The following is a 16,389-nucleotide window of genomic DNA, read 5'->3' on the forward strand; positions in this document are numbered from 1 at the left end:
ATTAAGAGCTTTTTCAGTATTAGATAACGACATTTCACATTTTCATGTAGCAAAACGTTTGACGAACTTTGATGACTTAATACATTCTTTTGCATAAAGGAAAGCGCGCCATGTAAAGCTGTAGCAAGATTAGAGAGGGGGAAAAAATGCTAGGATCTAAGGATTGAAGAAATGTATACTTTCTTGCTTGTCTCTTCTCTTTATTGGTTTTACGTATCCTATATTTAATTTTGTCACACAAAACAGCAAGTTATTAGCTAATAGGCAATAAAGAGTGCAAAATTTCTGAAGACTTTTCTTTAAAAAAAAAAAAAAAAAAAAAAAAAAAAAGGGGCAGGCTGTCAAACCAGCCGACTGCGAGCAGGAGAGGCACCACACGACATTTCAATTTCCACTGTCCTGAATATAGTTTGATGGCATCCATTACAAAATATACACCTTTCAATTCCGCAGAGCGAAATACAGTAATGCGCGATAGAAGAATGCTGTATGAAGAGGCATGGCACTGCACTTTGGCACACTTAAGACCAAATAACATGTCTTACATTTCCTTGAACACATATGTTTTATGTTTCAGACTTTTCAGAAAGGTGTGCGCTACAAGACGAACATATTTTTGAAAAATCGATTTTTTTTTGTGTGTATTGATCTGTTTAGCAAATATCGCAGATCCGGGGCTGATGCGCAGAGCAGTCTGTTATAGTGGGTAGTCTCCAGATTAGATTAGATTAGTACTTGCTCCATAGATCATGAATATGACACTTCATAATTTATTTATTTTATTTATCCATCTGTTGACAATAAATATTGTATGGATGTCGTCAAGCCATTTCAAAGAAATGGACACAAACAATATATACGTAAAAAAGTACAAAACAAAATAATACAATGAGGTTAATAATAATACAATGTAAGTAATATAGCCTATATACATCCCTGCTTGTTATTTTAAATGCATAGTCTGTTTTTCATAAGGTTTTAGTTTTGTCCTCCCTAAACGGCAAGTCCTTATATACACCACACTGCTTAAGTATATATTTACATCACACAACAGCTGTCCTTTAAGTATGTAATGTAATGAATGATTAGGTAATGAATGATTAGGTACATATTGAGTATTTTCCATTTTACCTTTATAAATATCATCAGAAAAATTTATTGAGGTACACAGTCATTTACACAATAAAAACATTGTTCTACTAGAAATTTTTTAAATTCTGTTTTAAATTTATCATCATCTTCTAACTGCCTGATGTTGACTGGCAGTGCATTGTACAGTTTTGCACCGATATGGCTCACATGCCTTTGTGTATTCGTTCTTTTTGTTCGCTGAGTATGGAGTGCTGCGCTATTACGGGTATTGTAGTTATGAAAGTCGGCATTTGTCTGAAAATGTGCAATGTGGGTCCTTCACTTTTGAAATTTTCAGCCTTTCTGGAAAAGCTCCTTCACTGAATGATAAATTGGCTATGTGTGCAAAGGGCTTTGCAATTTGTGGTGCTGTCCTTGTTATGATTTGACACAAGCACCTCATCTATGCCAGCCGACATTTTGGGTTTCAAGCTTTGTATCACTTTCAACACTTAACCCTCATTTGTTGGCTCTACCCTCATCCTACAAGCTGTTTTTGGATATTCAGGTTTTTCTTTGTTTGTAAATTTTAAGCTTAATGAAGTTGTTGCATTTATGAAATAATTGTTAATATAATTTGGCAAATCTTGTTTATTAATATTGACATTTTTTAAATTTTTGAGGCTAATGTCCTGGTTTTCACAACTCTTCCCCATTTCAGTCTTCACAATACCCCATATGGCTTTTGATTTGTTTGCAGACTGTCTTATAAAACTATCATTACTCATGAATTTTGCTTTAGCAATTACTTTTCTATATACCCTCTTGTGATTCCTGACATATTCTATGAATTGTGGGTCTGTGGATGTTTTCAGTTTAGAAATTAGTCTCTCTAGAGTTCCACAGGAAGTTTTGATGCCAGCTGTGATCCAAGAACTTGGCTTTGTATTGCCATGTGACCTGATTTTTGACAGCTTTTTTGGAAAACACATTTCAAAATATCCCATGAAAATGGAATAAAATGTTTTATATGCATCATTTGTATTTGTTAGGGATAGTACTTCTGCCCAAGCCTCATTAGTTAGCATATTTATGAATTCTACACAGTTCTCTGTAGAAAAATTTCTTTTATACATGAAGTGTGTTTTTTTCTCTTTCAGTGGCCTTGAAGGGATTTTGAGGACAAGAGCATTGTGGTCTGATAATCCCAAATCAGTATTTGTCACTTCAACTTCTGTGCGCCCTACATTTGAAAATATATTATCAATAAGACTGACTGTATTATTTGTTATTCTTGTGGGTGTGTGTATGCGTGGAACCAGGTTGAAACTACATAACAGATTTAGGAACTGATCTTTTAGCCTACTTTCACTCATAAGATTAATATTGAAGTCCCCACACACAACTGCAGTGGCTCTATCGGTGAACAGAGCATTAAGCAATATTTCTAATTGGTTAAAGAATATGTCTGCATCACCAGTAGGTGGTCTGTATATTGCTATGACTATGACTTTTCCCTGTATTTCATTCAACTGCACAGCTGCAGCTTCAAAATGATTTTCCACACTCAATGATTCAGCTTCACACCTTCTTTTATAGCTGATACTTGGTTTGGTAAATATATATACACCACCATTTTTGGTATTTTTTCCACAATATTGGCTTGCCAACTTAAACGGATGAATATTAATGCTACTTAGTTCAAAACTTCTGCACCAATGTTCCACAATGCACATGCAGTCAATATTTGCACTGTTCATAGCTACCTCAAGTTCTAATGATTTATTTCTAAGACACTGAATGTTTAAGCTTAGAATCTGCAGGTGATGAGGATGAGGATGAGAACTGGTTACATTTGTATTTACATTTTGTGGTGTCATACTCCGTTCCTTGCCCTGGCGAGGTACCAAAAATCCTCCAGAAGGACAGATTTTCTGCACCTTGTAGGTCGTTCACTAGGATATGGTGAGTTGCTTGCTGCTGCTGCTGGTGTAGCTCCCGGTGTCATTGATGCTGTCATTTCTGTTGTTGTTGTTGTTGCTGTTGACGATGATGGTGGTGTATCTGTTTCTGATACTTCAGGTGTTGGTTCTGTTGTTATTGATATGCTTCCTTGTGAACTGCTAGCACTTGGGGTGTTTTCTTGCAATGTCAGAACATCACACTTGCCTTGTAGTGGTGATGCTTCATTTTCAGATTCACCAAGTAGTTTGTGGGTCTTGTCCTTGAGGGGAATTACGTTTGAAGTGTCACAACTTACTTTCGTTTTGGCATTTACTATTTCTATTATTTTTGCAATTACGAAATTTTTTCCTAATCTATTTAAGTGGAAACCATGTCTAGTATGGAATCTCCTTCCTAGTTTGCTTATATCAATGAAAGTCACGTTTTTGAATCGTTTGCTTATCTGTTTCATCTCACTATTTGCACTTTCCACTTCTTTGTTAACGCAGGACCATTCCGCTAGGTCATGACGATGTGGTACTGAAAATACAATGACGTTACTACATCTTAGTTCATACAGTCGCCTTTTTAGTGAAAGCAACAGATCTTGTTTTTCATTTCTTGCGGTGTCATGTGTTCCCGCCAGGAAAACGGCAAAGTCTTTGTTGCTTAATGTGGGAATTTTTTCGTGGCTTATTGCAGTTGCTGTGCAGAATTTCGCACCTGGTTTCACCATGGAAGTTAAGTTCACATTGCTTTTATTACGAAAGTCAGTAGCTATGTTTCGCCCTTGGCTGTCTGAATATATTTCGATTTTTGTAATTGTTTTGGAGCTACAAAATGTAGGCCTAACTGAGCTGTTTATTTCCTCTTTCTTTTTCACACAAGCCGATAATCCATCGGAACTACATAAGGTCGGCAGATGTTTGTTTGCTAAATTTACGTCGGATTTCTTATTTTTCTGCGTTAACAAATTATTTTGTTCTGGCTTATCAACAAGATCCTTTTGCTTTTCACATGGTTCATGAGCACTATCACTAAACACTGCACTTCCACAATCTGTTGTGGAAAGTACTTGAAATAAGTTGTTGTGCACAAAGCTTACCTTTATTTCACAATTCTCTTGATCTTTTACTTTTTGTTTGCGGCCGCTGCACTTCACCTTTGTCCACTTTTCGGAAACTGTCGAACTATCTTGCAGAAAACGTGGCGTGTTCACTTCGGTTTTTCTTTCTTGAATTTTAGTAATATCCATTTTCAGGGCATTGATTATGAACTGTAGGCTACTAATTCGTTCATTTAGCTTCGTAATTTCACCCCTGCAGTTTTCACATGATTTCTTTTTTGTCTCAAAATTTACGTTTTTGTGGAGACACATTTCAAACTTTTACCTTAATAAAAGGTGTCTATACAAGATATTACATTAGACAAATTTTTTTGAGGTTGGGAAATTACCCACTTACTATATCCAAAAATTCATGTAATGAGTAGAAGGAGTTTCCATTCAGAAATTCTTTTAATTTCCTTTTAAATGCTATGTGGCTATCTGTCAGACTTTTGATGCTATTAGGTAAGTGACCAAAGACTTTTGTGGCAGCATAATTTACCCCCTTCTGAGTCAAACTTAGATTTAACCTTGAGTAGTGAAGATCATCCTTTCTCCTAGTGTTGTAGCCTTGTACACTGCTATTACTTTTGAATTCGTTCGGATTGTTAATAACAAATTTCGTAAGAGAATATATGTATTGTGAGGCTACAGTGAAGATTTCTAGCTCTTTAAATAAGTGTCTGCAGGATGATCTTGGATGAGCTCCAGCAATTGTTCTGATTACACGCTTTTGTGCAATGAACACTCTTTTAGTCAATGATGAGTTACCTCAGAGTATGATGCCATACGAAAGCAGAGAATGAAAATAGGCGTGGTATGCTAATTTACTCAGATGTATATTGGCAAAATTTGCAATGACCCTAATAGCATAAGTAGCTGACCTCAAACGTTTCAGCAGATCCTCAGTGTGTTTTTTTCCAGTTCAACCCCTCATCAATGCATACACCTAGAAATTTTGAATATTCTACCTTAGCTACCGACTTCTGATCGAAGTCTATATTTATTAATGGGGTCATTCTATTTACTGTGTGGAACTGTATATACTGTGTTTTGTCAAAGTTTAATGAGAGCCCATTTGCAGAGAACCACTTAAAGATTTTCTGAAAAACATCGTTTACAATTTCACCAGTTAATTCTTGTCTGTTGGGTGTGATAGCTATACTTGTATCATCGGCAAAAAGTACCAGCTTTGCATCTTCGTGAATATAGAATGGCAAGTCATTAATATATATTAAGAACAGCAAAGGACTCAAGACTGGACCTTGCTGCACCCCCATGTTTACATTTAGTGATTTTGCTGTTTCACCTACGTTTACTCTGATGTCAAATGAAAACAAAACAGATATCTGTAGCCAGGAGCTATCAAGTGAATTAAAGTACATTCACATAATTACGGAAGGCTAAAATATGTTATTAGTTTGAGATTTTATTTTATTTTCACCTTTCTGACAGACAAGCATTAATCGCCTTGCAGAGCAATTAAGTTATTTTTGGCTGTTTGCTAAAGGAATTTGACTTTTATTAACCTTTTTCTGCACAGGCACTCAATATATTTGAAATGAAATGTTTAATTCCACAGTACTGGATAATTTCAACTGTTCGCTGCATTTCAAGTGCATGTTTTCATCTTCTAGCATGTATGGCATTATGCCATAATAAAGAACCAAACATGATATAATGCAGTACTGGTGCTCCAATTAAATTTACATTCCGAAAACCACATTGAAAAGCTTAATATCTGATCGAGGTCTACTTCATTGGGAATCTGGACATACGAATGTGTACATTTTAGTATGGTTCACGAAATTCCGATGCACTTGTAGTATCCACTGATGTCTTGTTACTTTTACGACATAATGTACGATCTTTCGTTGCTTTACATGAACATACACACATACGGGCTTCCTACAACATAGCAGCTGCGCAAGTGCGGTGTTGCTTGTTATCTGCGCTCTATGGCAACTGCTGAAATGAACCTATTTCTAACAGGTCGCGGGAAAATATTGCGAAAGGTGGTTTGAAAAGCATTACTTTCAAAGTAAATATCCTTTTACATAGGTTGAACTATGTGCGAGAGTGTACCATGAATTTCTTAAATCACAGAGTGTTTGACTCTCATTTAAAAATCAACTCTTTGATGACGAGCCATTTAGAAGAATTTCGAACCCTGAAGATCAGGGTCATTATTAAAAATTTTACTGGCACATTTGTGTGATGTATCTTAAAGCGTAACACGCGCAAAAAAGGTCAACATTATATGTGAAAGCTTTTCTTTTCTTGTGGCAACATTATGTATATTAATTTAAACTATTAACTTTCCATGTTTGTGTGTTCGTGCTACTTAAAAGAGATGTTGCTGTTGGCTGACTACATCACGTGTCCTATGCTCTGAATGTATGCTGTCATCTGCTGGTCAGATCGCATGACATGAGCTATGACTGGCTTACAAAAACGCATTGCAAGCTTGATTTCAATGATTCGGAAAGTAACATGCGGTGTTTGGTGGAATTCCAATGTATACTTTCGTAATACGAATATTCACAGCGTACATGATGTTGCAGATCAAAGATATTTCCAAAACGTGTCTTTCCCCCTGAGTTTTGTTTTCCAAAGTGGTGAGAAATTGTACCATAACCATTCAAAGGATTACTAAGTTTTGCAGTTCTGAAGGAAAATATACAGTCACTTAACACAGAGAAAGTGTGTTTTCACCCGGGAGAAAATGTATTTTTAACCGGGAAAAATTCGGGAAATTTTTTTCCTTGTCCACTATACCCTGCATTCTAAATACGCCACCTCAACTGATGATGAAGAGGAGACTGCCATAAAGGTTCGATAGTCCGTCTAAAGCTGTAAAACACTCCTGTGGCACAAAAGCAGCCAGTTCAACTCTCTATATATCTGAATTGTCAACATAGACCTGCTTTGACAATGAAGTGGTAAAATTAAGTGCAGTTATTCCTGTTTAGAATAAGCGTGCAGAGTATCAGAATGTGCAGATCATTAGACTTTGTACAAAACTGTTATGGGACAAGGAACTACATACAGCAACAGAAACTGTATCAGAAGGCTCAAGTGAAGGAGGACAAACAAATTTTGAAGACTACAGGATCCCAATATTTAAAAAAATATGCCCTTGGGTTGTTGTTAAACCAGATTAGCATGCCATCTGCAAGATGGAAAGACAAAACTAAGCTGTTTGCTCTAAATTTATCACATTACAGCACTCAGGCATACGGGTTTTGTCAGAACATTTTATATTTCCATCAGTGTGTGCATTATAGAGGTATGTGGAAGGCATACAAATAAAAAGTAGGACAAGTAACAATATGTTCCACTTTTTAAAGCAGAAGATACAGCATTTCTCCAATACTGAAAAACTGGTGGATATATCATTAGATGAAAAGTCTCTGATGGCAAATTTAACATATGACAGCACTTCTGACAGTGTTATTGGCTTTTAAGGACTTGGGGTTTACACTCACAATACATTTCCCCCACTGTTTGGCAGTTGCTTGTCCCACTTAGAATAGTATAAAGATGGAGATCGTACTTGTGGCAACAGACAACAATAACTAAAACGCAGTAGGCCTATGGAATGACAAATGGGGTGTCGATCCCTTATTATGCAGAGGTACATCTCTGTGCTTCTTATGTGTGAATCTATGTGTTTATATTCCATTGATATCAATGTGGTAAGCTGCAGTTCTATCCAACGTCATAAGCGTTTCTTCACGGATGTATTGGAACTTGCCACTGGATTCATGAGTTTTATCCCTACTTACACTTATTTTAGAATCCTTTTTAGAAACATCTATGTCTTCTGATACTACACAAACTCCTGAAGGCAAAAAAATAATTCAAATATTTCGTAAATCACGTAGGAAAGGGATGCAAAACAAACACTATGCTTACAACTCATCTGAAGCTCTCCTTTCTTGCTGCTTGGAGTGCTAGTGTTGCTCCAGCTGTCAAACAGCAATAACTTTTACGACAGTGAGCGTCGCGGCTGTTATATTAGGCTGTGATTTCTCTAAAGCTCTGTGATTGCTTGAACTTGAATATATACTTTCGAAATACCAAAATGGGCAGCGCGTACATGTTGCTGCATATAGAAGCTTGTCCCAAAACGTATGTGTGTGTTTTCTAAAGTGCCCGCCCACGCCGGTCTGTAAAACCTAAACCATTCAAAGATTGATAAGTTGTACAATTCTAAGAGAAATTTTACTGTAAAAAATTTGTACGTTCACCCAGGAGAAAGTGTACTTTTAACCGGGAAATCCGAGATTTTTCCCCTTGTCCCCATATACACCCTGACAAGCTCCACTCCAGCAGTGGTAGGTTTTTTTTTTTTTTTTTGTGGTGGTGGTGGTGGGGGGGGGGGCTTTGGATTCTGAAAAGCTATGTAAAATGTCTATAGAAATCTATATAAGTAATATTAAACTTTTTAATTACCGGAAAGATTGATGAATTAGATGCCTGTAACTGCTTTTTGGACAAGTGCTCAACAACAGCAGCTGCATAACAGTCTCCTAGCATATTATTTGTTGTCCTCACACGATCCCTGTGGATAAATAAATAAAAAATTTCTGAGAATTAAAAATCCAATATTAGGCAAAGAGAACTTGCAAAGAAAAAAATGTACACAGATTAAATAACATGTAGTCCTAAATTAGTTTAACTTCTCATAATGTTAAACGGCATAAGGAATTTCAAAATTTTTAGTTGTTGAATAAAATAACTGAAACACTTGACCTGAGTATGGAAACAAAAGTCTTATGAACTAGAAATACCAAAGCTATAAAATTATACAAAAGCATAATCTTAAAAAACAATTAATTAATTACTGTCTGCAGAGAAGTGACCAGCTGGAAATCTGCACATTATATTAAGGTTTAAAATAAATCTTTTAGATCACAATCTTGGAATAAAAATCAAATTTTAACAATGCTCACTTCATGAACTACTTACACAAACCAGTCAATTGCAAAAAGAAGTGATACATCTTGAACTGGAGCATCAATGGTGGACAGCACCATGAAGATTAAAACCAAGGCTGCACTGGGGACACTTGCTGATGAAAAACTGGCTGCTGTTGATGCCAGACTGAAAGAATGTGTTCCCATGGAATGAAAAGTAATGTAATTTATTCATAGTGACATTCTTTCAGAAAAACCTTAACATTACACACCATACACTAATTAGCCAAAACATTATGAGCACTGCCCACCACAGCGTAGGATGCCGCTTGGTGGTATGGTGGGCATGTGACATGGTAGCAAATGTACATAAGCTGGGCAGACACTGACAAGCAATCACCCTAGGGAAGATATGGGCTGCAAATTGTGAAATCCATTGAGATAAGCAACTTTGATCAAGGGCTTTTGTTATTACGCAGAGCCTGTGAATGAGTATCTTGAAAGTGGCAAAGCTGGTTGAATGTCCACATACTACTGTTCTGGGCATCTATGGAAAGAGGTAGAAGGACAGTGAAACTACCACTAGACACTAAATGGTTGCACGTCCACAACTCTTCACAGAACGTAGGGTTCAGAGACTTGACTGTTTTGTAGTTTAGGAATGATAGTGATCTGTGGCTCCCCTGCCAAAAGACCACAATGTTGTTGCGCGCCCAAGTGTTTTGGAGCACATCATTCATCTTACACTGTTGAACATGGATCTTCAAAGCAGATCACCTCTACATGTTCACACACTGACCCAATATCATCAATTATGATTGCAATGGGTATGGGACCATCGGGTTTGACCATCAATCAATGGAAACATGTTGGCTCTTCAGGTGAATCACATTGTTGCAACAGTAGGTCGCTGATCATCTCCACAAAATTGAGGTGAATAGCAGCTTGAAACGTGCAATGTGCCACAGAGGTAGACTGGTGGGAGCAGTATTATATTATGGGAATCATTCTCCTGTCCTTGCATGATACCTGTGGTAGTAATCTTAGACACACAGACAGCTGAGATTCACCTGCATGCCTTCGTGCTTGATGTCTTCCCTGATGGTGATATCATTCAGCAGCATAATTGTCCATGTCTCGGAGCCAAAACCGAGCAAGGTGGCGAAGTGGTTAGCACACTGGACTCGCATTCGGGAGGATGACAGTTCAATCCCGTCTCCGGCCATCCTGATTTAGGTTTTCCATGATTTCCCTAAATCATTTCAGGCAAATTCTGAGATGGTTCCTTTGAAAGGGCACGGCCGATTTCCTTCCCTAACCCGAGCTTGCACTCCGTCTCTAATGACCTCGTTGTCGACGGGACGTTAAACACTAACCACCACCACCACATCGGAGCCAAAACTGTGCTATAGTGGTTTGAAGAGCATTATAGTGAATTCATGTTGATGTCTCAGTGACCACATTTGCTTGATTTAATTACTATGAAACCAATCTGGGTTGTTACTGGGTGCCAATCACCGTCCCATTATTCACGCAAATTACATGACCTGTATGTAGACATCATGCCCCATATCGCCACAAATCTACCAACAAACTGTCGGATCCCTGATATGCAGATCAGCAATGTATTTCATTCCAAGGACAGGCAGACAAGCTATTAAGCAGATGGTCACAGTGTTTTGGCTCTTCAGCGTATGTACTTCAGTACACAACCTTTTAAAAACAAAGTTCAAAGTAAAGTTTCTTGTTATATTTATGATTACTGTGACTATACTCACCACACTGTCAGTATTTCACCAATACCAAGTGATATTTGATTCATCTGTGCAATAAAAATTGAAGCTACAGCTACAAATAGAGCTGTTCCATCCATGTTGATCGTGCATCCAATAGGAAGTATAAATCTAGAAATTCGCTGATCAACACGGACTTTTTCATCCATGCATCTCAAGGTTACTGGAAGTGCAGCAGCTCTGGAATGAGCAGTACACTTCAATGTACTATTTATGTCTATCACAAGTTATAAAATTAGACTACTATGAAACTTTGCACATCACTCAATTGAAAAGTATTAATGTTACATGAATATAGGAGAGAGAAATATCACCTAAGTTTAATTTATGACAAGAAATGTGCCAGGAGTTTAGAACAAATTAACTACATTTACAGGAACACAGTGTAAAAAACACGTATACAACCAACGCAAATATTTTTAAAGTTCAACATGAATGTCCAACAAAGAATTACTGGAAAATTTGAACTGTGACTTATGAAGAGTAACAGAATTTGTCTGACAATGTCTAATTTCCTTTGATAAATAAGAGAATATCTTATCATATATATTTCAAGAATGTATATAAAAAGGGATTACGTTTTCAGTTTACAGCAACATGAAAGCAGTATTTCTTGCATGTTCTGTAACAGAGTGAGGTGGATATATATTTAACACTTTACAGTATGGAATGATAGCAGCACTATAATTTTATATAATTTGTGGAGCAATTTAGTCATCAAAGCTCACAAATTATCTCATCACACACAGTCCAAATTGCACATTTTTACACAAATGTTCATGGTGTCAACATAATAAGTCAATAACATAATAAGTTAATTACTTCTTTAATAGATGTAGTGAAACTGTTAACCAAGAAAATTTTCTTTACCTTGCATTTGGAATGCCCCATATCGTTACCTCTTCCAGTTTCGTCTTTTTTATGGTCATACATATTTATCCTACCTTTACTTGTAGCTGTATCTTATTAGTTACTGACTTTGAGGATGTGATGGTAATGGTAAAGCTATACTCACGTTGATGCTGTGGCAAATGCAGTGAGTGTGGCCTGCGCCAGTCCCCAGTAGTACTTGTAAGGGTTGCGGCGAATGATGATGAAATAAATAAGTTGCATTATGATAAGTTGGTAGATAAAGACACCAAGCACAACTGTGAAAACAAACCATCCAAGCTGTTGCACAACAACGCTAAGGTCTTCCACTGACAGTATCTTTCCTGCAATAACACTTGCAACGCCAACTGGTGTCAACCTGAAGCAGATTGCATATGTTATTAATTAATGATGAAATATAGTCTGCACAAGTTTCCTTATTGATAGTTACTTAACAGACAATTCACCGAGTTGGATTCACCGCAGATCTGTTGTTATTAGATTTAGAAAGGAAATTTTAAAGCAAGAAATTATGCTCCTTGTTAAGAAACATTACAAGTTATCTGACAGGGAATGCTGCAATCACTTCATTCATACAAGGCCCAGTGATGGTTAGGGCTTATGTACTTTAATTAATAATAAAGTAGTGATGTTCATGCTAAGCTCTTAGGTTCCCAGCCAAGTTTTACTGTTGATATCCATGACATTTCATTGAGCCTAATACTCGTTATCTTTTCGTCAGTGGTATATGCCAGGAAAGTCTGCATTCACTCAGGTGTGATGTTATTGATTTAGAAATAATGTGGAAGATTTGGTACTTGCAGATGGCTATATTTTAATGTGTGATAGTATCTCCCACCAAGTAAGACAGTTAGGTACTACTGTAATTTATTAAACGCTGCCATCACTCAAAGATGTTTCCGAAGGATTGTAAGGGGGGGGGGGGGGGGGGGGGGTCGGCGAAAGCACTCCGTCTTCAGGCCACAAGTGGCCCATCGGGACCATCCGACCGCCGTGTCATCCTCAATGAGGATATGGATAGGAGGGGCATGTGGTCAGCACACCGCTCTCCCGGTCATTATGATGGTTTTCTTTGACTGGAGCCGCTACTATTCAGTCGAGTAGCTCCTCAGTTGGCATCACGAGGCTGAGTGCACCCCGAAAAATGGCAAAAGCACATGGCGGCCCGGATGGTCACCCATCCAAGTGCCGGCTACGCCCGTCAACGCTTAACTTCGGTGATCTGATGGGAACCGGTGTATCCACTGCGGCAAGGTTGTTGCCAAACAATAATGTAAAGCATATGGTAAAAAAAATCCCCCGGTTCCAGAGTACACATTTTGACTGGCAGTGTTTTTATTGAACAGCACTGGCAGTGATCCGAACACCAGTACACCTATTATTATAAACTGTTGTGCTAAAATATCAGTACGATGTCTGTGTAAAAACGGCAAATTGTCTGCAATGATGTAACTGGCGCATCTTAGACAATCTCAGTTTAATAGGGTATCTAGTGCCAATGTATACAGTATCATAGCAACATATGGCATTCGTGGGAACTTGCTTCTACTAAATACTGTAGTGGAAGAAAAACTAAAATTATTTACAGAAACAAGAGGGCATTAAAGAGGATCATTAAATTGGATAATAAGTCTCCTGCAATGAAAATGACTGCCAAGTTTAATATTTTGTCAGTTAAAACACTGTGGAAGGAACTGCACAACTGAAACAACCTGGTTTTAATTAATGCCGTGTGACTAGGGGCCTCCCGTCGGGTAGACTGGTCGCCTGATGCAAGTCTTTCTATTTGACACCACATTGGCGACTTGCGCATGGATGAGGATGAAATGATGATGATTAGGACAACACAACACCCAGTCCCTCAGCAGAGAAAATCTCCGACCCAGCCGGGGAATGAAACCCGGGCCCTTAGGATTGACATTCTGTCGCGCTGACCACTCAGCTACCGGGGGGCGGACAAACAACCTGGTAGAACATTAGGGTTATGTTTCTTTTAAATGAGGGGAACACATGAGAAAAGGCTTCATTGGTGTAAGTAATTCAATGCCTAGATTTTGGTGATAATCAAATGAAATTATATCACATCAAACCTCACTTGAGCATTTCAAAAATTTTTTTCACAATGAAGCCTAACAATATCCTCCAAGCCCATCATATACCACTTCTGCATGGAGTATAAATGTGCATATGCACTTATAGCACTTCACACTGAAGCTTAACCCCTCATTCTTCTCATTCTGCATTAATTACTAGAAAGGAGAAAACAAATACCCTCAGACAGTAAACATCAGCACATGATTAACAAATGGAAAAGCATACCAAACACAGAAATATGCAGTAAAAGAGGCAATAATACCAAATTACAGGTCAATAACATGCCTGTTCACCATGTTCTAGTTGGTTACAGGAATAGTAGCTGGTGGAATTCAGAATTACTGGGAAGAAAATGGTGTTATGGCAACTGAGTAAAAAGTCAGTAATTGAAGAAGCAGAGTTATATGACAAGCTTCTGATTGCAATATGATTCTGGACCACTGCAAAACCCAGAAAAACTAATTTGTACATGATCAGAACTGACTAGTAATAAGCATTTCATTCAGTGCCTCACAGTGGGATCATGAAATCTCTTTAAACCACTGGACTTAGCAAAAGACTCAGGGAGTTCACCTAAAATGTGATGGAGGACTAGAAGATAGAATAGAATGTTACAGATTGGTCAACAGTAAGTGAAGAACCTTCCTGGTTAATACACTATCCTAAATGCTGTTCAGATCATTAGGATCTCATTGTCAATAATTTTACAGAAAAAAAAACAACCTGGACCATCAAAGGGCCAGAAACTCAGAAAATTTCTCATCTGATTCCTACTTGTCACTGTGAATGTCACTGTCCCTATATACCAACATCCCTTATGCCTGTTGTCTTGCTCCTATTGCACAATGTCCTTCAGACTCCAAACCCACTACCTCTTTCCTGGTATACCTTACTAACTTTTACGTAACACATGACTAGAACTACTCTGAATGGAAGATATACAGGCAAATCGACATCACAGCCATGGGCACCCATGTGGCACTGTCCAATACCAATGTGTTTGTGGGCAATCCAAAGGGGATCTCCTAGCCTCCCAAAAACCCCAACCCCTGGTCTGTTTCAGGTTCATTGATGCTATCTTTACTAGACTCAGGACAAAGACACACCCTATCCTCATTCCTTCACAACCTCACCACCTTCTTGCCCACCCACTTCACCTGGCCCCCCTCAACCCAGTGTGCCACCTTCCTGGAAGTTGACTACCTCCTCTCTGATAGCTCAGTCCACACTTCTGTCCATATTTAACACACCAACCGCCAACAGTACATGCATTGCAACACCTGCCATCCCCTACTTACCAAAAAATCCCTCCCATATAGCCTAGCCACCCAGGGACAGCCTATCTATAATGACAAGAACTCCATTGCCCAGGACGCTGAAGATCTCACAAAGGCCTTCAGAGACAGGCAGTATTCTACAGACCTAGTTCAGAAACAGATTTCCTGTGCCATATCCCCACATGCTCCCAGTCCTTCCACCTCCTCAAGGATCAACTACAAATTTGTGTCCCCTTTGTGACCTGATCCCACTGTGGACTGGAGTAACTGAACTGCATCCTTCATAGGGCTTTGATTATCTTTCATCATGCCCTGAAATGAGGAACATCCTAACCAATATTCTTCCCACTCCTCCTAAAGTGGTTTTCTTTCACCCACCAAACCTCCATAACATACTAATCTATCCCTATGCCTCTGCCAATCTCAGCCCCTTGCCACAGAGATCATACCCCTGCAGAGGGCCCAGGTGCAAGACCTGCTCAATCCACTCACCCAGCACTTCCTATTCCAGTCCTGTCACAGGCTTATTCTACCCTATCAGAGACCAGACTGCCTACAAAATCAGTCATGTCATGCACTGGCTCTGATGCAATCATTGCACAGTTTATCATATTTGTGTGACTACCAACCAGCTGTCCACCAGGGTGAATGGTCACTGCCAAACTGTTGCCAAGAGCAAAGTGAACCTCCCTGTGACACAATATGCAGCTGAACATAACATGTTTGACTTCAGTGGCTGCTTCACAGCCTGGGCCATCTGCATCCTCTCCCATCAGCTCTCCTGCAATGCAGAGATGGGAGTTATTCTTACAACACATTCTCCACTCCTGAAACTGTCATGGCTTCAACCCAGGTAACCTACTCTCCCCCAACCCTCCACTGAACAGTTTCTACCCCCTCTGTCCTACCACCACTTCCCAAACAATTTCTCCTCACCACATTATGTGCTGCTCTTTGCCAATGCACCCACCAGTACCTTTCCCTCTCTGCTCATTTCCTTTTCCACTCTTATACCCCCCCCCCCTCCCCCATTCCCCCACAGCCTCTGGACACTGCTCCTGGCAAGTATGTCCTGTCACCTAGTTCCTGTGTGCTCTGACAGCCTGAGCTCTTCTCTCCCCCCTGCTGTGCCCTGCTATCCCTGCCCCACTCTGGATTGCTCCTCTTATTCAATGCAACAGTTGCAATCTGCCCATGTGTGTTCCTTCCCGACCCGCCCCCCCTTCAGAGAAAGCCTCAGTGTCTAACAGTCTTTTTGTTGTGCCTGTCTGCAACTCTGTGTCATCTTTATG

At 38.9% G+C, this 16,389-nt stretch overlaps 1 protein-coding gene across 1 annotated transcript in view; it reads right to left on the reverse strand.

The window, feature by feature from the left end:
• Positions 1-16,389, reverse strand: part of LOC124802517 (excitatory amino acid transporter 2) — a 294,422-nt gene that overhangs the window by 4,605 nt on the left and 273,428 nt on the right. The window contains exons 7-10 of the mRNA XM_047263357.1: positions 11,851-12,084; positions 10,821-11,015; positions 9,095-9,229; positions 8,579-8,687 (exon numbers count right to left, since the gene is read on the reverse strand). Of these exons, the coding sequence (XP_047119313.1) occupies positions 8,579-8,687; positions 9,095-9,229; positions 10,821-11,015; positions 11,851-12,084 (673 nt within the window). The remainder of the gene's footprint in view (positions 1-8,578; positions 8,688-9,094; positions 9,230-10,820; positions 11,016-11,850; positions 12,085-16,389) is intronic.

The sequence above is a fragment of the Schistocerca piceifrons genome, chromosome 6 (genome assembly GCF_021461385.2).
Source record: "Schistocerca piceifrons isolate TAMUIC-IGC-003096 chromosome 6, iqSchPice1.1, whole genome shotgun sequence".
Taxonomy (NCBI): domain Eukaryota; kingdom Metazoa; phylum Arthropoda; class Insecta; order Orthoptera; family Acrididae; genus Schistocerca; species Schistocerca piceifrons.